Source organism: Xyrauchen texanus, chromosome 9, assembly GCF_025860055.1.
Source record: "Xyrauchen texanus isolate HMW12.3.18 chromosome 9, RBS_HiC_50CHRs, whole genome shotgun sequence".
Taxonomy (NCBI): Eukaryota; Metazoa; Chordata; class Actinopteri; order Cypriniformes; family Catostomidae; genus Xyrauchen; species Xyrauchen texanus.
In genome coordinates, this window is record NC_068284.1 from 25,711,451 (window position 1) to 25,732,159 (window position 20,709).

General features: G+C 39.4%; 1 protein-coding gene across 2 annotated transcripts in view; it reads left to right on the forward strand.

The window, feature by feature from the left end:
* Positions 1-261: 261 nt before the first annotated feature.
* The window catches only part of LOC127648615 (zinc finger SWIM domain-containing protein 5-like), a 70,836-nt gene continuing 50,388 nt past the window's right edge, over positions 262-20,709 (forward strand). For both annotated transcript variants that reach the window (XM_052133297.1, XM_052133298.1), the window contains exon 1: positions 262-922. In XM_052133297.1, the coding sequence (XP_051989257.1) occupies positions 424-922 (499 nt within the window). In that variant the 5' untranslated portion in view covers positions 262-423. The remainder of the gene's footprint in view (positions 923-20,709) is intronic.

Sequence of the window (20,709 nt, forward strand, 5' to 3'; positions counted from 1 at the left end):
AAGCACCTGAATCTCAGCGAAATTCAGTTTAGAGTATAACATTTCCGCATGACAATCCAAGTTGGAATTACGATTACTAGTGGCGTTCCATTACAATTTTCCCAGTAGGAAGTTGGAAATTCCGACATTCCGAGTTAAATGAAACGCAGCATAAGTAATAATGTACTCAGTGTAAGGTATAAAAACCAAAACATCCATTATGTCACCAACATCCACTACGTCATCGCGCTACAGTCTGCAGCGAGGACCCTCTCGGCTCTCTCGCTGTCGGTGCAGCACTTCCTAGCGATTGGCTCGAGCGTGTTTGTTGTTGGTCGTGACGTATGAACCTCCGCTCTCACCAGGACCCTCCTGTTGTGCGTCGCCTCCGTCTGTGCGCTTGCAGAGAGCCACGGTCCGCACGTCAGTGTTTTTTTGGTTGTCATGGCGGAGGGACGTGGAGAGCTATTGCCCCAGCCGCCGCTTCACCTCTCTCTACCCCCGGCCAGCAAGCGTCCGTGTTTGCGTCCCGCTCCTCGAGGACCGGGTCCGGGGCCTGGTCCGGGATTTCCGAACTCTCGCTTACGTTGCCCTGAATCTCTACTGGACTGCGCTGCTAAGGCCGTAGCGGAGAAATGGGCCTTCGAGAGGGTGGAGGAGCGCTTCGAGCGGATCCCCGAACCAGTTCAACGTCGTATCGTGTATTGGTCTTTCCCGAGGAACGAAAGGGAAATATGTATGTATTCGTCGTTTCAGTGCCGAGTGGCAAGTGAAGAGGGTCCCGTAGTGGGCTCGAGCTCCTCCGTTGGATCTGCTTCAGTTCCCGGAGGGGTGACGAACACAACCGGCAGCGCAGGGTCGGGGGGCACCGGAGATGGACTGCCTTTCCGCCGGGGAATACGGCTTTTGGAAACCGGTTGTGTGGACAATGTCTTACAAGTCGGTAAGTGTCGATTTGACCGTGCAAGTTACTTTTTGTATACTTGAAAGTCCAGAAAAATTTGTGCCCGCTTGAAGTAGCCTATCTGGTTTGTTTCGCTTTCAAACAAATTCACTGTACGAGTAAAAATATGTTTTTCAAGTGGTATTGTTAGAAACATTGATCCAGTAACTTTGTTGATAAAGTAAACGCATCTCATTTCAAGCCCTTCATAAAGGGAACATTTAGCCGCTTGTCGTGTTGCGAAAGAAACGGGTGCGCACGTTTAAAACACGAAGGGCTTCCCGTTGGGCATGTTGGATGCTGGGCAACAATGAGGACTTTATTTGAATCGGCGTTTTCAAATTGTGGTACTGCTCGTATAAGACATGATAAAAGCGCTCATATGCTTTATTGGTTACATGAAAGGTCAATCAACACAAATTGATACTAAAGAGTGAACAGTTGAACGATCGAAATGAGGTCTGTCAAAACGGAAACGATTTTCCTAGGTCGGGGGGAAGAAAAGGCAAACGTGGTGGTCACAATGAATATGTTGTAGCTCATTGCGTTGTCACTTTGTCGGTGATATTTTCGCAAAGTTGTTTTCGGGGATTAGCTTTGGGGCATGTGTGGTTGCTGGACGGTTGTTTGGTCTCTTGATATAATTAAGTCCTGGGCAATCCGCTTGGATCCAAATCCCTTATCTTTTGTTTATTTGCTGGTTAGTCAGGACAAAGGACGCCCATTTGCCGTTGTAAACTAAGTGGTAAGGCATGTGCCCACATTATTTCTGACATTCGCCCGTTTTATTTTGATGGTCCTTTCTTGATAAAAGCCTTTAAATTAGTAAATCTGTGGTATTTAAATTTGCCGTTGGGTTGTAGTTAGCTACAGCACAATAGCTCACTACCTCTCACGTTATCCGGCCAGTACTTGTGTATTAACTGTCGTCGAATAGCAGCATGTGCAAATACGTGTTTTATACTAAAACATAGAAACGCGTACCAGCATTTCTAAGCCTCATTTAATCTGACTACTTGGAGGAAACTAGTAAAGGTAACACTTAAATGCCTGGGTATTTAGAATCACGAAGGCAGTTTTAATGGCTACCCAAATGTCTGTACGTTTTCCTCCCCCTTTCACTTCACTTCAGTAAACATACTGGTGAAATACCACCGAGAAGAAAGGGAAAAGTGATTTCTTTTAAATAGATATAGCTCATGTAGGTTTCCTAAACACAAAATGATGGATGAAGTGCTCAGTTCAAGCTGTAAAATCGCACCATTGGTAAACTATCTCTTGCCAGGCCCAGTCTGACATTTTTATAATGTTTGAAAATTTTAAGATAAACAAACCCATTCAAACTATTAAATATTTGGCCTATAGCACATACTAGCAGGATAAAAAAAGAAAATCAGTCAGTTAGAAGACCAGCTACAGTTCTCCTATAATGTAAGCTTTCTTTTCTTAAAATATCTGTTACTGGAAGCCCCAAATCTCCAATAATTGATGGTGTTACGAGAGTAGTAAAAGTATACATATAGCTAATTCAATAAAGAAGCCGTGATTCGTTTATTTTCACAAAGATCCACTGTGTCACCTTAAAAGGCCAGTTGTTAGTGGAAATGTGATAACCTAGCTGTAATGAAATAATGCGGGCACTTATATAGCAACCTTGAAATGCTCCCATCATAGGAAAATGTAGCTCATTTTTTTACATTAAACAAAACCATTTTAAGATATGTTGTGTTTTAAAAGGTACCATACACTTGAGACTCTCCTCCATCACTTGTAACTTTTATAGGCTATTAAAACATTGGCTTTTTATCATGTTTTTAGGGTTGTCGAAATTATTTTCATTGAAACCAAGATACTGACCATTATTTATTTTATGTTAAGTTTGTTCAATACGGTTAATTATATGCAATCTCATAAACGTGGGCAATCGTAATGTAGTAAGCTATGACATTTTTGCATGTACTTGATATTTAGTTTTTTTTAACCACTAGTCTTTAAGTGTTTGTTAAACCAATGGACAAAATATCTTCTTGAAAGTTCAGGCAGAAAGAGGGTCACTAATTAATACATAATAGATAAAGCTGGTTCAATTCTGTTTTCTGTGTGTGGGTTTTGATGGATACATGAACTAAAAACTGGCAATGTGTGCATCTGATAGGCTTATGTCCTTAACAGTGAGCGATCTCTAAATGGTAAACATAGGGTGTGTGTCTTCTGTTTAATACTACTCAAGATCCACCCGTGCATGCTTGAATAAACTCTCTTTGTCTCCCTTCTTGATTTACCATTGACTCACCAAATGCCTCCATTTCCTTCAAACCTGTTCATAACTCACGAAGACACCACAACAAAGTGCAAACGACTTTTAACGGTTATTCAGCACGTCCAATGGAAAGCTCATGAAGATTCATTCACAGAGGCTTACTGACAGTAAGTCAGGCTTACACAGAAGTTTGCCAGTAAGCCACAACATAATTTGAACTCTTTCCAGAAGTCATAGCCATATAGCAACACCCAAGCCTGGGGGTGGCGAAGATGCTAAATTCATTGTTGGCCTTTTTGAAGGCTCACTGGTCAGATTTTCTGCCTCAAATATTAATAGCTTCCTACAGGAAACTTGATTTGATCAGAAAAATTAATTCTCGTTGGTGTAACCATCCCAGCACAGAGTCTCTGTGACTTATAAAGTCCTTAAAGAGGAGGTTCTAGCTTTGAGCCAGGCTTGAGGATTATTGGGTCATGCTTTGTTACCCAGCTCCCCCCATTTACAGAGTGGTGGGGGTTGCCGTTGTGTTTGTTGGAAGGGTGGGAAGGTGGTTAAGAGTTTATCTCTTCAAAGCGGAGCACAAAGCTGCGATGAAGAGCCTTTATTAAACCTACTCTGGATAGGAGGCAAAAGTTTTGTGGGATTAGGGCTGGAAGAGCCAGAGAGTGGTTGGGTAGTGCCTCTGTAAAATATAGGCAGGCAGTCTATTGAGTAATGTTACTCTTCTGCCAAGTAACTCAGAAGGTCTCGGGTTGTTTTGGAGACATGATCTCTCCTTTTGCCAATAGGAGCAATACTATTCACTCTGGAAAATATGTTTTTGTTAGTTCTGAGGTTTTTATACACATTTATAACCAGGGCTAATCAAAAAAATAACATTTTTGACAAATGTGGTTGATTTGATATAGATCCTCAAAAGCCATGGATCAATCTTTTACTCTATAATTTACTCACAACAATGAGAAGAAATCGTTCTCATTTTCATCCAAATGGTACATGGTAAAGGCATGATAAGAAGCACAGCAGGGATGTCTGTTGTCCCACATGGCAGTGCCCCTTTTGCCAGGCCTTCTGGTGTAGAGTGTAACACAGGCCAACTTCATCGTATCTGAAGTGAAAGTGGAGGGCTGTAACATGAAGTACGTGAAGGCTGTATGTTGAGAGTAAAAGTTGTTCCGTGTAATGTGTGTCCAAAGACTAAATCGACGCAACCGATTTGTCACTGAATAATGTCTCTTTTAATTCTCTTTTTGTTATTTACAGATAGTTGTTGATCATAATAACAAAATAAATAGAAACATTTAATTGTAATCAGGCATAGCACAGATGAGAGTCTTGCTCCTTAACATGCGCTAATTTGTACTGTTTACAGAAGTGCTGGTAAATAGTACAAATTAAACATTACAAATTTTACAAAATATATGCAATATAATGTCATATTTATTGTTGAAATATATTGATTTGTTAATTTTTAAAAGGCTAAAATGTGACAAATTATAAAAAATTAATAAAGTAACATTTATATTTTGAAATTGTACCTAGTTAGAAGGTCCCCTATTTAATTCACAGCATTAGCTGGGTGAGAATTTATTTAATATGTAAGCAAAAGTGACATTTACTGAAATATATGAATCGAATTGAATAACCAACCCTATTTATAATGCATAATAATTGATTGCGACAATAATTTTAAATCTAGTCACCATTGCTGACAGTCGGGTTGTGTGTTCATATGCTGTTTTTCCAGATATTAGCTTGTGAGTTATTGAATAACATTCTTAGTGTACACACCAGTGTGTCTCACGCCACTTTTAACCCGTTCTGTTGTGATGACGAGCCCGCAGCAACAAACCTAGCTCGAGAAAGTTGTGAACCCAGATGTCTGTTTATGTGCTTTAGGAAGAGCTCTATTTGAAAAAGTTGTTGTGGAAGATAGTTTGAGGCCAGTTTGCGTATGAGATTGGTGGATAGCAGCCATTGAACATTAGGCTCATGGCTGCTCTGTGATGTCAGTGGCCCTGTTTTTAGCTCTTTGTTTCCTTTGAGTGTTGCCATAATTTTGTTTTTTGTAATCGGGACACATCTCATTCAGCACCATACAAGTTCAACAAGGGACCGCTAATTCTGCTCTATCTTTCATCAGCCGTACAGACAATATTTAATCAAGGTAATTAATTCCATGCCTGCAAGTCTAAAAGAAAATCACTTAAATCTCCTTTTCACACTTATTAGCACTCTTAGTTTTGAAGGATACGGTCATTAAACACTTTTTTCCCCTTTGTGTTTATCAAAGGATGGAAATTAATTTGGAAATAGGAGAGAGGGTGGTTAGCTGGCTTGTCAGCTAATTAGCGATGACTGGAGCAAGGTGAAAAACAACTTGCCGCATACTAGGACAAAAGAACTGTCAGAGACTTTGATCAGGTCCTTGTTTCTGAGCGCTGAGCTCAGACTTGCAAAAGCATTATAAAAAGTTAAGCATTGCCACATACAGTAGCTTACAGTTTTTTGAATGCATGCTCATAAAAAGCTGATATATTGGTATGCTACATTGTGTGTGTTTTCCCCCTCAGTGGATTTGGCACTTGCCCAGGCACTGAAAATCAATTGCGACCTTGCCCTCTTTGCATTTTGCTGCAACATACCTGATACCATCTGATTTAGTTTATCAGCGTTGCACTCCATAGTGCAGGAGTCTTAGCTGGATGCTGATGTGTCTGCTTCAGAGAAGAGTGAGGGGAAATCCTTTTTTTCAGGATCTCCACTCCTGGTCATGCCTGCAAAATGGAGTTCTGATTTTGAGCCAGGGGCGAGGTTCCAGTCCATGCCCTGCTCTGCTCCACGTGCAGCTGGGCTGCACAGTCATGTGAGCCACTCTCTCTTTGCTGCAGCTTATCTGCATTTTATTGAAACTCACTTAGAAGCATGCACACACACATATACTCATTATTCATTATTGCCCCTTGTAATCCTAGTTTTAAAGTGCTGGCTCTTAAAGGTCCCATATGATAGAAGCTTTACCTCTTTGATCTCTGCACACAGTGGTTGATTATTTTGTCGATATTTCATCTTTATTGGAACTTTTATGCTTTTTTGCACTGGGAGAAGTGGAATATAACTTGATGAGCCTTTAAAGCTTGGACTTGCACAAGATACATTTTTCAAAGCCCTTAAAACTGCTTTAACCTTTTTTTTTTTTTTACTTTATCGCTGAGAAGGACATGCCTCTACCTCCTGCCCGAGTCTCTGTTTGGGTGTGATTGTCAGAGATAGAGGCCACTGAGAGCTGCTTCTCTTTATAGAAGGGGCCTCCAGATATGCCTAAAGGGGTGGTCACACTAGGCATAGAGCATGCAAAACATTTTTGCACAACGTAACGGACCAGAATATGATGTCAAGCGGGAGGACTTCCAGTGTAAGTAACTAATAGATCACAAAAAATGTCTACTCACTTTCCTGCGACAATAAAAATAGCTGCTTTGAAATAAGAATCATTTGAATTGAGCCAAGAGGTTAGCGTGTGACGTTTCAGTCTCCTATTGGTCACGTGTCCACTTGTCATACGAATTCATGGTTCAGAGTTCACCAAGCTTGAACTTTGGTATGCAGCGTAGTACTAAATTTCTTCGCATGAGCTTGCATTTCTGCTCTGCTGCATTCGGATGCGTTTGAATGGGAGTGAATGGAGCGCGAAGTGTAGTGTGACTGCCCCTTAATAGGGCCTCATTTGGCTGTAATTGCCTAACAAATGTAAGAGAATTCCAAAGGAAAAAAAAAGGGAGAAAGGAGAAGGCAAATCAACCAAGTGAGAACAGAGGGAGGGGAAAATTGGTTTGGAGGTGCAATTGAACAGAGAAAATGTAGTAATATACTATGCCAAGGTATGTTTAGCCAGGCAGAAAATAGAGGACGGCCCATACCTTCAATTTGTAAAGACGTGGAGGAAAATCCTTACATCTGGGCCTGTAACACTAAACTCAGAGTACAGGAAACTCAAGCAGCACTCAGGCAGCTACCCTCCCCCATAGAAGGCCTTTCATCCAGCTGAGATTTTGTGTGTGGGGAGATTTTGTGGCCAGTTCGCTTGGAAACTTAATTTTCTCAGTCTGGACGAGAGAGGACGGATAATGTGTATTGGAGATGGGGTCAAATATCTTGCCAAAGGGTGAAAGAAAGAGGCCCCAGTCAGTGGCAGTTAGCAATAAGCAAACCTCTATGCAAATATCATATGGGCTGCTGTTGACTTTTTAAAGCCATCACTTCATATGTGTTTATCCTAGCCATACAAACCCTACTATTGCAGTTTCTGTTTTTAGCTTGACTTGTTGCCTGCAACCAATAACACTGGTTAGCCAAGGCCCCACCATTAGCACTGTGCGCTTTAAAGATCTCTGCATATTGAATAGCTTTATCTTGTGCTAATGATTTTTACCTGTTCATTTTTCCATATTATTTTTCAGTAACCTTTATTTTGTCGGTTTGTGCCTAAGACGCAATCATGGCAGGTGCCATGTGACCTCATTTAAAAAGCACTCGTGCTGATATTGAAAAAACAAAACCCACCAGCAACATGACCCTCAAGTTGGTAATAAGGGTACTTTCAAAATCCAAGACAGCCATTTTACTGCCTTTTGAATTGGATTTACACCCAGATGGTAGAAGTCAACCTGACCATGAGTATTTATGCAGCTGTGAGCAGGGTCCAGTTGTCTGGCTCACTTAGGCATGAGGATCACTGGTTGAAAGGCCGGATTTGATCTGAGAAAAGGACAAAATTGATTGATGACAGAGCTTGTGTGTACATTTGTCCACCCCTTAAAACTTTAGGATACATATTCTTTAGAGCGAGGTGTGAAGCTGGCACACCTAATAGAGCTGAAGCCGTTGCAAAGATTTGAACAGTTTTGGCCTGCCTTTTTTTTGTGACCCTTAAAGGATTAGTTCATCCCAAATTAAAATTCTCTCATTATTAATTTACCCTGATGCCATTCCATATTTGCATGACTGTCTTTCTTCAGCAGAACACAAACGTAGGTTTTTAGAGGAAGATAGAGCTCACAAGCTATTTGTTTGTGTTAAAAATATATAGCTAATTAAACGTTGTACATTTTTAAAAAGCGCTTCCTGCCAGCAGCTGATGCAAAGCATAAATTCGCTGGGGAGTTCATTGGAGAATTCAGAAGCGAAGCTTATTTACAACAGAAGAACGAATGTTACACGAGAGTTTGGCCATTTCAAACAGCATCAGATCCCATTTTCGAATCGATGTGCTTCATATAACATTCATTGATTGACTGGAGTCATGTGGATTACTTCTATGCTGCCTAAATGTGACATTTGGACTGTCAAATGTGCTGGCACCCGTGTACTTCCTTTATAGGGACCTCACAGAGCTATATCTTCTAAAAAAAAAATCTTCATTTGTGTTCTGCTGAAGAAAGGGTAAGTGAATAATAATAATTTTTGGGTGAACTATTGCTTTAAGGCCCCGGTATACTTCATACGAAATCAAAGAACTGATGGGTGTGACATAATTTAGGACAAAATCTAGCCAAAAAGGTGTTTTTGCATTTGATTCTGTGGTTCGTAACAGCTTGCCTGGGCAAACTTTTAAGAAAAAACTGGCTGCTGAACACCTCCTTACTGCCGTTGGTCCATGTCATCAGTAGGAGCTCCACCTACCTTGAGGCCAACAGCTAATAAAGGTCAGTCAAAAATTACATTAAATAATCATTGAGTGGTTAAAACATTCTTTTACCAAACTCGGGTGAATATGCCTAATTTTATGAGGAGAAAAGTCATTAACACATTTTAATGTCACATTAGTTAAAGGAATTTTCCGGGTTCAATACAAGTTTAGCTCAGTGGACAGCATTTGTGGCATAATGTTGATTATGTTGACCACAAAAATAGTTATGATTTGACTGTCCTTTCCTTTCAAAAAACGAAAAAGTTTACAGTGAGGCACTTACAATGGAAGTGAATGGGGCCCATGTTTGGAGGGTTCCAATACAGAAATGTGAAATGTTTAATTGTTTTAAAGCGCTTACATTACTGTAATTCTTCTGTTAAAATCAATGTATTATTTGAGCTGTGAAGTTGTTTAAATTATCGTTTTTAGTCATTTTAGGGATTGTTGATATTACATCGTCATGGCAACGAAGTTGTAAAATTGGCTATAAATTTACACAGAACAGGTTGTGATTTTATCACACTAAAATAATGTTAACATGCATAATGTTATGTCTTGTGTATATTCTTTTGAAATGGTGAGTATTTTAATGTTTACAGAATGGCCCCATTCACTTCTATTTTAAGTGCCTCATTGGAACCCAGATTTAGCTTTTTTTAAATAAAAAGAGGGGCAAGTCAAAATAATTTGTGACAATCAATATTATGCCACAAATGTTGTCAGCCGAGCTAAACTTGTATTAAACCTGGAATATTCCTTTTAAGGTTTTACATGAAGCATCCTCATAATTAAATGTACTTCTAAACACCTCCAACAGTGGTGTGGCGGATGCCTGAATGTTTGCAAACAGTATACCGTTGCTCGGCTGTTGAGAACTTTTTGTATCCCTACACGAAGAATGAAGTACTTTGCCGGAAGTATATCGGGGGCCTTTAGAAATGTCCGCTTGAGTTTTTGAAGGTCTGATGGATTTTTTAACATACAGCCAGACATTTGTGAATTTTCTGCTTCTAATGCCTTGACACCACTATCTTGTGTGCCTTTTTGTTCTAGCCTTCACCATGCACTTTCAAAAGCGGATAAGCACTCTGAGTTTTCATGTCTTTCATTGGGTTGAACTGCCCAGTTATGCTAATTGTTGGCTGTAAGTCTACTATTCTCAATAAACATGAATTGCCTCCAAAGCTTAAATACACATCAGCAGACGTAGCTCTGAGAGTGCCCTGATTGGGTACATTGGCACATCTTGGTTAGTCAACTGATTTTGGTACTTGATATTATCATGTCATGATCAGACTCTTTGACATTTTGTTTGTTCTGAGTTTTTTTGTTGTTGAACATAATTTACTTTACATTTTCCAGGATTATTCTGGTGTCACATACTGACCTTGCAGTGTGGTAAATGCTTGGATATTGTTTATTTTTTCCTAATCTCTGTGGACTATGTTGTTTCGTGACTCATGGTCTTGACCTCTCTTTGTCTTACAAAGGACGTTGCATATCTTATGGAGAACATGACTCTTGATCAACAGTTTTCCCAGCATATCAACTTTGAAAAAGCCTGCCTTGAGTAACCAGACTGCCAATACAAGTGGTGAGAAAGAAAACAAAACTGGAAGCAGCACATTGCAGTTGCAGGTGAACATGCTCTCGTTTTATTTAGGATCATGTATTTTCATCCCCATTTTCTGTCAACCATTACTCAAAAAATGAGCGGCAAAAAATGACTTGGCTACTGAATAATGAAAGGGCTATTCATTGGCCAACCTTACATTTGTTCGCCATCCTGTGTTATATGGACAGGACCACCGCCCCTATTTCAACATTAAAAAGATATTCTTTATGAAATATTAATAGCTCCTTTTTTTCAAAGCAGGGCTTGCAGGAAGGTGTCACAAGCTGATCTTTCAGGCTGTGGCAAAATATAAATATCAATGGCTTTCCATGATATTTATCCCCTTTCCATGCCTAACTGCTTTTCAACATAGCCTAATGACAGGCCTCTGTTTTCCAGCAGTGGCTGTGCTGATATGGGCGATTAGGCACCGGTTTCTTGCAGGCAGCTGAGTGAACAGGTGACTGCAGGAAAATGGTTGAAGGAGAGAGGGGAACGACAGAACTAAAAGGCAAATATGAAAGGCAGGCAAGAGAGTCAAATGAAAGAGAGACTGAAAAAGAGGAGCACCTCATTAGTCTTCCAGCCCTCCCTGACTCTTGGTCTGACAGCAAACACGTCAGTGCAGCAGCAGACTCGCAGAGAGGGTGCTGCCTAGGGCTGGGATAAACAATTATTTTTTAAACGATTAATCTAGCGATTATTTTTTCGATGCATCGATTAATCTAACGATTCATTTTTTTCAGTCCGATTTCGATTAATCGACTTGTGACAATACCGGTAATACCGGTTTCATCGGGGGTGGGGGTGTATAAAATGTAAAAAAAAAAAACATTTGCCGGGAGTTTGACTGGCGATCTGATCAATCAATCATAATACGCCATTTTTGACCGACAAAGTAGTCAGGAGAGAGAAGATTAACGTCGGTGGATTTGAGTTTGAATAATGGATTGTAGGCTACTGTACTGACATCTTTCCGCGGTTAAAACAACAGTCCTTCTGATGTAGGCTACATTCATGTTTAGCCTATTTGATGCTATAAATTAACCAAGGAAAGATGATCGGTTCACGAGCAGCTTTAACTGAGGCAATCTGTCACGACACATTAAAGAGCCACAAAATAGTAGGACTATTTATGGTTTAATTTTCTTTGAATGACCAAATTTGAAAGTTGAGACTTTATTAAATGTTACCTGCATGGTCCTGTCTGTCAGCGCGTTGTCAGTGTCCTCTATGTATTTTTCACGACATTTATTCATAGCTGTAAGCGCATTATTAATAGATATAAGCGAAAACTTTAGGTGTCGACAACGTATTATAGCCTACTCCAACATCGAGTGCAAAGTGGGGAGTTGAAAAAAAACTTACGGTGCTCTGTCATCTGCAGCTCCAACCGGGTGGCGCCTCTTAAGGTGCTGGTGCATTACCGTGGTGCTAGAATGGAAGGCCATCTCCATTTTGCAAAGACGACATATCACGGAATTGTTTCCTTTTAAATTAAAGAATTCCCATACTTTAGAGGAACGAGTGCATGCCGCCTTGCACTTCTGATGCCACTCGTGTTGCTACTCGCCGGCGCCGCCATCTTTGTTTTGGGTCCGACGAATCGACGCGCATATTTTGCGTCGACGTCATTGTTGTGCGCCGCACAAACGATGACGTCGACGCAATATGTCCCAGCCCTAGTGCTACCCCAGCCCCTCCCATTCGCTCGTACTCCAAACATGATTAATGTGGTCTATTTGTCATGATTAATGTGGTCTATTTGAGGGCTCCAACCCTCAACATCTTTCAGAGCCTGCACCCAAGTTGCCTGCCTCTGGCCCCCTCACAGACCTACTCGCAGACACAGTCTGGAAATGTAATTCACCATGTGCTCCACAACCAGTGCTATGGGACCCAGAAGTTTGACTTTTGTACTGCTCAGCAGAAACAGTTCAGATAATTGGTTTTAGTCTCTCTTAACCCCCAACAGTACTGCATGAAAACTACAATGCTGGCACAAGAATCAATTGAGTCGCTTTGGGCTTTATGTTCTCGATATTGAGCGGGGTCACAGAAATGTCCAAAGATGATCTTTACCCACAATGTACACCGTGTGTGTGATCAGACTGTTGTTTCTAGGTCATATTCAAACACCTGACTTTGCCAAGGTCCAATAAAGAAGTCATGTGCTGGAAGGAAAACAGTGTGATGAATAGGCTTGGCTCTTGTAATGGTAGAGGGGGGAGAATATGTGCTCTTGAATGGGGGATTGTGGTACTTGTTATAGTGTAACAGGATCTGTGTGCCTTCCACCCTAGAGCGCAGAGGGCAGCCATTGTTAGGCTGCAGGAGAGGCATTGGGGCCACCGACTCGGACTGAGCTTGTCTTGTGGTGGTGATGTCCTCTGAGCCCTACACCAGAGACAAACACAGAGGACATTTCACTTCTTTTTCCATTCTCAGAGGTCACTGGGGAAGACAAATACACAACAGCTCATCAGAGACAAAGATAAGAGCAAATAGTAAAAGGAAGGAATATGATTCAGCGATTCTAAAATTATTATTATTATATTTATTTTTTTAAGTTTTCAAAATGTTCCTCATCCTTAAGTAACATAATTCTTCTAATGCAAGGGCAATATGTGATAAGGAGGATAAACTCCTCTGCCATCACACCACAATCACTGTTTAAGTGTTTCGAGAGCGTTCCAACTTTGGTATCTTTTGATTTTAAATTCAAGTCTGTTTTTTTGTTGTTGTTTTTTTGCCTGGTGTAATTTCTCCTCCGAGGGATGGAACACTAAGCACTTTTTCTGCTGTGGCAGCAGAATATTGCAGGCAATGTCAGAAAGTGTAAATCAGTGTTGAAACTGTGCTGCCTTATCTACTGAATAAAACCAGTCTCCAACAATGGCATTAAAGCACAACACATGAAAGCTGCAATTAAACACTATCTGATCACATTTTGTGCAAAAGACATCATCTCTTATTTTTCTTCTTCTTCTGATATAATGAATGCCCTCTACTTTGATTGAAAGACACAGAACTAGCAGACTTATTGGAAAGTAATCCTGATGCATACATACAAGGGACTTCATAGTAGCAGAATAGTTATGCACCAATTCCATTTTTCTCTCTCGATCCGTTTCCGAAACCTGATTTCTTGGTATCGAAAAATCCCGATCCAATACCAGTGTTATTTTTTTCCTTAATCTCTTTAGAATATATATATATATATATATATATATATATATATATATATATATATATATGGATTATTAGGAACACCATACTAATACTGTGTTTGACCCCCTTTCGCCTTCAGAACTGCCTTAATTCTGCGTGGCATTGATTCAACAAGGTGCTGAAAGCATTCTTTAGAAATGTTGACCCATATTGATAGGATAGCATCTTGCAGTTGATGGAGATTTGTGGGATGCACATCCAGGGCACGAAGCTCCCGTTCCATCATATCCCAAAGATGCTCTATTGGGTTGAGATCTGGTGACTGTGGGGGCCATTTTAGTACAGTGAACTCATTGTCATGTTCAAGAAACCAATTTGAAATGATTTGAGCTTTGTGACATGGTGCATTATCCTGCTGGAAGTAGCCATCAGAGGATGGGTACATGGTGACCATAAAGGGATGGACATGGTCAGAAACAATGCTCAGGTAGGCCGTGGCATTTAAACGATGCCCAATTGGCACTAAGGGGCCTAAAGTGTGCCAAGAAAACATCCCCCACACCATTACACCACCACCATCAGCCTGCACAGTGGTAACAAGGCATGATGGATCCATGTTCTCATTCTGTTTACGCCAAATTCTGACTCTACCATCTGAATGTCTCAACAGAAATCGAGACTCATCAGAGCAGACAACATTTTTCCAGTCTTCAACTGTCCAATTTTGGTGAGCTCTTGCAAATTGTAGCCTCTTTTTCCTATTTGTAGTGGAGATGAGTGGTACCCAGTGGGGTCTTCTGCTGTTGTAGCCCATCCGCCTCAAGGTTGTGCGTGTTGTGGCTTCACAAATGCTTTGCTGCATACCTCGGTTGTAACGAGTGTTTATTTCAGGCAAAGTTGCTCTTCTATCAGCTTGAATCAGTCGGCCCATTTTCCTCTGACCTCTAGCATCAACAAGGCATTTTCAGCCCACAGGACTGCCGCATACTGGATGTTTTCCCTTTTCACACCATTCTTTGTAAACCCTAGAAATGTTTGTGCGTGAAAATCCCAGTAACTGAGCAGATTGTGAAATACTCAGACCGGCCCGTCTGGCACCAACAACCATGCCACGCTCAAAATTGCTTAAATCACCTTTCTTTCCCATTCTGACATTCAGTTTGGAGTTCAGGAGATTGTCTTGACCAGGACCACACCCCTAAATGCATTGAAGCAACTGCCATGTGATTGGTTGATTTAGATAATTGCATTAATGAGAAATTGAACAGGTGTTCCTAATAATCCTTTAGGTGAGTGTATATAACTCACTGTGTGGAACTTATTGGGAGGACCCTTATGTGTAAAGCAACACAAAACTTTAACTACAAATTATTTCATTGTAAAATAGAGAAACTAAAAAACTACACAGCCTATTAAGGAATAGTGTAGCCTATTAGTCTATTAGATAATACTGCAGTTATTCCAGTGACAGTCTTCAGTAGACAAAAAGACAGTTCTCTTGAGTTTTGTCTATAGTTTACAGTTATTGACTTGGTTTGGTTTGCTTATAACAATTATATGCTATCAAGCATCAACATCTGAGATGGTGTTTGTGCAGACCTCTCACATATTGTGCACCACTCGAAGAGCACTGAAACATGCATTAAGAGTCCCGTGTGTGCTATAAGAGTGTGACAACAGATTGTATAGGCCTAGTAATTTATTATGCACAGCCCTTTGCGATTCACAAAATCATGTCTTCAAGTAAATTTGTACCAAAAAAATCTGATTGTGATTGTTTTTAACATATTGTGATTTGTACTGCAATATGATTATAATTTTTTCTTTTTTTTAACTAGCAAGTGTTAAGTGTTAAGCGTTAATGAGTAAGTCATGAGCAAACATGCTATACTACCATTAGAAATATTCTTCAAGATTAAACTTCTCAATAAACTGTATGATGACGCGAGAACAGCACAGCAGTTCACACCTGACTGTGGAGTGGAAGAATTACACAGCTCACAGTCCAGATTCACTCTAAACTTTCCAAACAGCTTCAGGTGATGTAGATCCCAAAGTATGAGAGAATTATACAAAAACAACAAATAAGTAAATTCAGAAGCACACTTGTTGTGGAATAAGCGGAGGCGGAGCTCTTTAAAGGCACTGCATCTTAAATGCAGTTATATTTAATGCATTATAGCTTTAATACAGAATCAAATCATGTAAATAACTACAAACTTTGAAACTGGCATTTCTCTGTGGGGTCAGTGCCTCTTCTATGAGGGGGGAGAGATCTTAGGGGTTAGAGATTGAAACTGTACCCGGCTGATGCACTCTTTGTTGCGGGGACGCTCATCCCTCGAGCACACACTTGCTGCAGCTAGATTATAACGCGTTGGCTCGCGACTTATTGAATCACAATATATGTCACTGTGCATTTCTTATCGTGAAGAAAATTGTCAATATGCAGCTTTATTAATACGAATGAGTTAGTTTTTTTGTGAGTTAAAAATGGATTGAAGTGAACAGAAAGGTGAGAGAGGGTAGTCTTCGCTTCATACACTGATTTTGTTTTGGCTTGTTTTCCAATATAAATATCGAAATTTTCTTTAGCAGCTATACTGCAGAATATGTTTTTTTTAAAAGCAAATATTTAAACATTTCTAAAAATCCTTTAAAAAAAAAAATATACATTCACCTGAGAAGCAGCATATACATGTTTTTAGAGAATAGATCTTGAAAAGAAGTATTTTTTGTCATTTACTGCATTCACAGAAGTATAACCAAGTGAATAAATACACTTTATATTTATATATAGCTTATATTTAAGATTACATTCTCTTAAAGCAAGTCTAAATATCTTATATGTTGCTTCTCAAGTAAATATATTTAGTTTTTTAGACAATTTTAAATGGAAAACAAGAGAAAGAAACATGATAACAATAGGATTTTTTGCAGTGATTTCTTTTTTTACTGAATTAAACTTAATTACATTTATTTTGTCCTGTTAATTCAGTGAATGTTATTTAGAGGTATTTTTAAAAGATGATTTTGCCACCACCGTTGTGTCCTTGAGCAAGGCATTTAAATCCAGGTTGCTCTAGGGGGATTGTACCTGTAATAAGAGCACTGTAAGTCGCTTGGATAAAAGCGTCTGCCAAATGCATAAATGTAAATGTCACTCATGTCTGTTTGCTGTTAGCCAGCTATAGTTTGTCAGTACAGTAAGTAATGTAGCAGATTGATAGGTTAACATCAGAGCATCCTTTTGCAGCTCAGTAGACAACAGTGCGGTGGTGGATTGTGTCTGCTGAGTGTTGATTTCACGCTATGCTGTTACCTAGTTGGTGAAATGCTATGCTGGTCCATTTTTTACTCTCCGTGACAATGAGCTTATAGCTAACTTTTTAACCACTTAGCTACTTTCATTGATTGTCAGCTGAGTGGACGCTAAAGTGTAAAGATGTATTCACCTAACTGGTACCTCCTTCAACATTTCCAGTGGTTGCATTTATAAAATGTAATATTATAAAGTCTGGTTTTCCACTGTTGAAAGTTTACCCTGAAATTGTATACCAGAATACGGTTTAACACCACTGCCGCTGTTTATCTCTTGTCTCGGCAGGTGTAAATGCTTCTTGTTTTACAACCTGCCAATAATTGACTGGCATTACTAATACTAAACAGTACTACTGATGTTTATATAGTTATTTATTTTATTTTATTTTTCAGTGTTTATTTCTAGAATTTGCTGACAATGTATAATAACAATTTCAAATATTCTTTAATAAAAATATTTTGTTTAAAAAAGCAGCCTTCTGAGTACATTTGCATAGACATATCGGTGAACAATCCACATAGAAAAGGTCTGTTTTCATTCCAGCTCAAATTATTGGTTTTTCCAATATTTTCTCCCTCTAAAATCGGTATCGTGTCAAAAATCCCATATTGGTCAGGCCAAATAAAATTGTATTTTAAATTAACTCTTGCAGTAATAATTTATCATAGTAATTTATCCTGTCATATTTAATTGTGTGCTAAATGGAAAGCCAAAACATTAACAAGACCTGCATCATGACCCTTTTAGCAAGTGAAGGGGTAATGCTTTGAAAATAAAACAAGTAAACTGGCCCACTTTGCAACAAATGTTAAGTTCTATTTTTTTTAATGCCTGATTAAAAAGAGCAATACAATACTTTAGGCAATTGCAGAATTGTCCCATCCGTCACATATACACTTCAGAAAATTGCGTATACATATCTGGGCTTAAAAGTTACAAGAACCAAATCAATGTGGAACATTGTATCTCAAAAGGAGTACAATGTGGTCCCCAATGCACAACTTAATGCCCGATATGGGCCCTGTACCAAAATAATTGCCCACCCCTGTTGTAGGTTTATGGGTAAATGTATATTGTCCTGGTTTACTGATACATTAAACACTATTTTTTTTTTTTTACCATAACTCTAAATGTTATAATGAATGTAATGCAAAGTATGTTAACAGTGGCTCTTTATTGGAGAATTGTTTGTTTGGTCTTGCCTTCCCTCACGTTGATTTCAGATATTGACATTGAGCTGGTAGTGTGACATTACCTTCTTTATAAAACCATTACCATTCCAAAGATGTTCCAGAGTAATGGATTTGTCTTGCTGTATTTTGAGCTAGCCAATCTGGGGCTGTATCGAAGCACCCGGTGCCCAATTTGTTTTCATCAGCAGTAAATGGTGGATCATTGTGACCATGACAGGAAAGCACAAAGACTAGCTAATGAAAGGCAATGGCTGTGGCCCTGGTCTCATCACCACTCACTGCTCTCATGGATGAAACAGGTGTCCTCTTGGGGTTGGGGTTTCATTTAAAGATGAATTTAAAGGAATATTCATGACAGCTATCCATCATTGGGTGGGTGAAGGGGATGGAGAAAAGAAAGGAGGAGGGGAAAAGAGAGAAAACGTCAGTGGGGTAAATCATCCAGTGATTGAAGAGGCCTGTCTGGGATAATTCAGTTTGATTGTAGTCGTGGTCTCTCATTACCATTCCAGTTTCAACAGGGAGATGCCCCTCAGTCCCCACTCCACCATGCTTATCTCTTTCTGAGGATGACAATGCCCTAGTGCGTGTACAGAAATGAACAATAGGTAGAGAGGCCTGTAATATTTTTTTAGCCTTGCTATTCTACGGTGCACAACACTGAGCCCACATTAACTTGGAATGGCTCAGACTTGTTCATCTTTTACCTTGATTGGAAATGTGTCGTGAGATATTAGAAGCTTTCAGGGGTTTATATACATGGTTATTTGTTGACTCAAAGTTTAAGTCCAGAAAATATCCTTCACAAGAACAGCCAGTCAACAACAAAGTAAAAGAACCATGCCTAGGTAATGCAACATTACAGTGAGTTATAGCATTAAGAGGGTTGGTGTTTACTTCCATAGCATTGTGAAGGAGCCTGGTTTCAATAAGCTGCTTGCACAGGAAGTCAAGCTCATAATGCTTGTTCGTGTACTGGTAACTATTTCCTTTGTGGCTTAAGACCACATCATCTTCACCTGTGTCATAGTTTTATATGATTTGGCCTGTTTTTGTGCCATGTACCATGTATACAGCTGCTGTTATAAGGAAACAGTTTGAAGTGTTAAGATTACAGTTGAAGTCAGAATTTACATACACTTAGGTTGAAGTCATTAAAACTTACTATTGTTTTAACGACTCTACAGATTTAATATTAGCAAACTATAGTTTTGGTAAGTCGTTTAGGACATATACTTTGTGCATGACACAAGTAATTTTTTCAACAATTGTTTACAGACAGATATTTTCACTTTTAATTGACTATATCACAATTCCAGTGGGTCAGAAGTTTACATATAAGAAGATAACTGTGCCTTTTAAGCAGCTTGGAAAATTCCAGAAAATGATGTCAAGCCATTAGACAGTTAGCCAATTAGCTTAGATAGGAGGTGTACTAAATTTTAGGTGTAACTGTGGATGTATTTTAAGGCCTACCTTCACAAACTTTTGCTTGACATCATGGGGAAATCAAAAGAAATCAGCCAAGACCTTAGAAAACAAATTGTGGACCTCCACAAGTCTGGTTCATCATTGGGAGCAATTTCCAAATGCCTGAAGGTACGACGTTCATCTGTACAAACAACAGTATGCATGTATATACAACATGCAGCCGTCATGCCACTCAGGATGGATCTTGTGAAGATGCTGGAGGTGTTTATATCCACTGAAAAATGAGTCCTATATTGACATAACCTGAAAGGCTGCTCAGCGAGGAAGAAGCTACTGTTCCGCCATAAAAAAGCCAGACTACAGAAATGTTAATGTTTGGCCATGATGATCATCATTATCTTTGGAGGAAAAAGGGTTAGACTTGCAAGCCGAAGAACACCATCCTGACAGCATCATGTTGTGGGGTGCTTTGCTGCAGGAGAGACTGGTGCACTTTACAAAATAGATGACATCATGAGGAAGGAAAATTATGTGGATATATTAAAGCAACATCTCAAGACATCAGCCATGAAATTAAAACTCTGTTGAAAATAGGTCTTCCAAATGGACAAGTACCCCAAGCATATCTCTAAAGTTGTGGCGAAATGGCTTAAAGACAACAAAGTCAAGATAGTGGAGTGGCCATCACAAAGCCATGACCTCAATCTGATAGAAAATTGTGGCCAGAACTGAAATAGCGTTTGTGAGCTAGGAGGCCTACAAACCTGACTCAGTATTCTGTCTGGAGGAATGGGGCAAATTCCAGCAACTTAATTTGAGAAGCTTGTGGAAGGCTACCCAAAATGTTTGACCCAAGTTAAACAATTTAAAGGCAATGCTACCAAATACTAACAAAGTGTATTTAAACTTCTGACCCACTTGATGAAAGAAATAAAAGCTGAATTAAATCATAATCTCTACTAATATTCTGACATTACACATTCTTAAAATAAATTAGTGATCCTAATTGACCTAAAGCAGATAATGTTTTCTAATATTAAATGTCAGGAATTGTGAGTTCAAGTGTATTTTGCTAAGGTGCATTTATAGAGATATTTAAG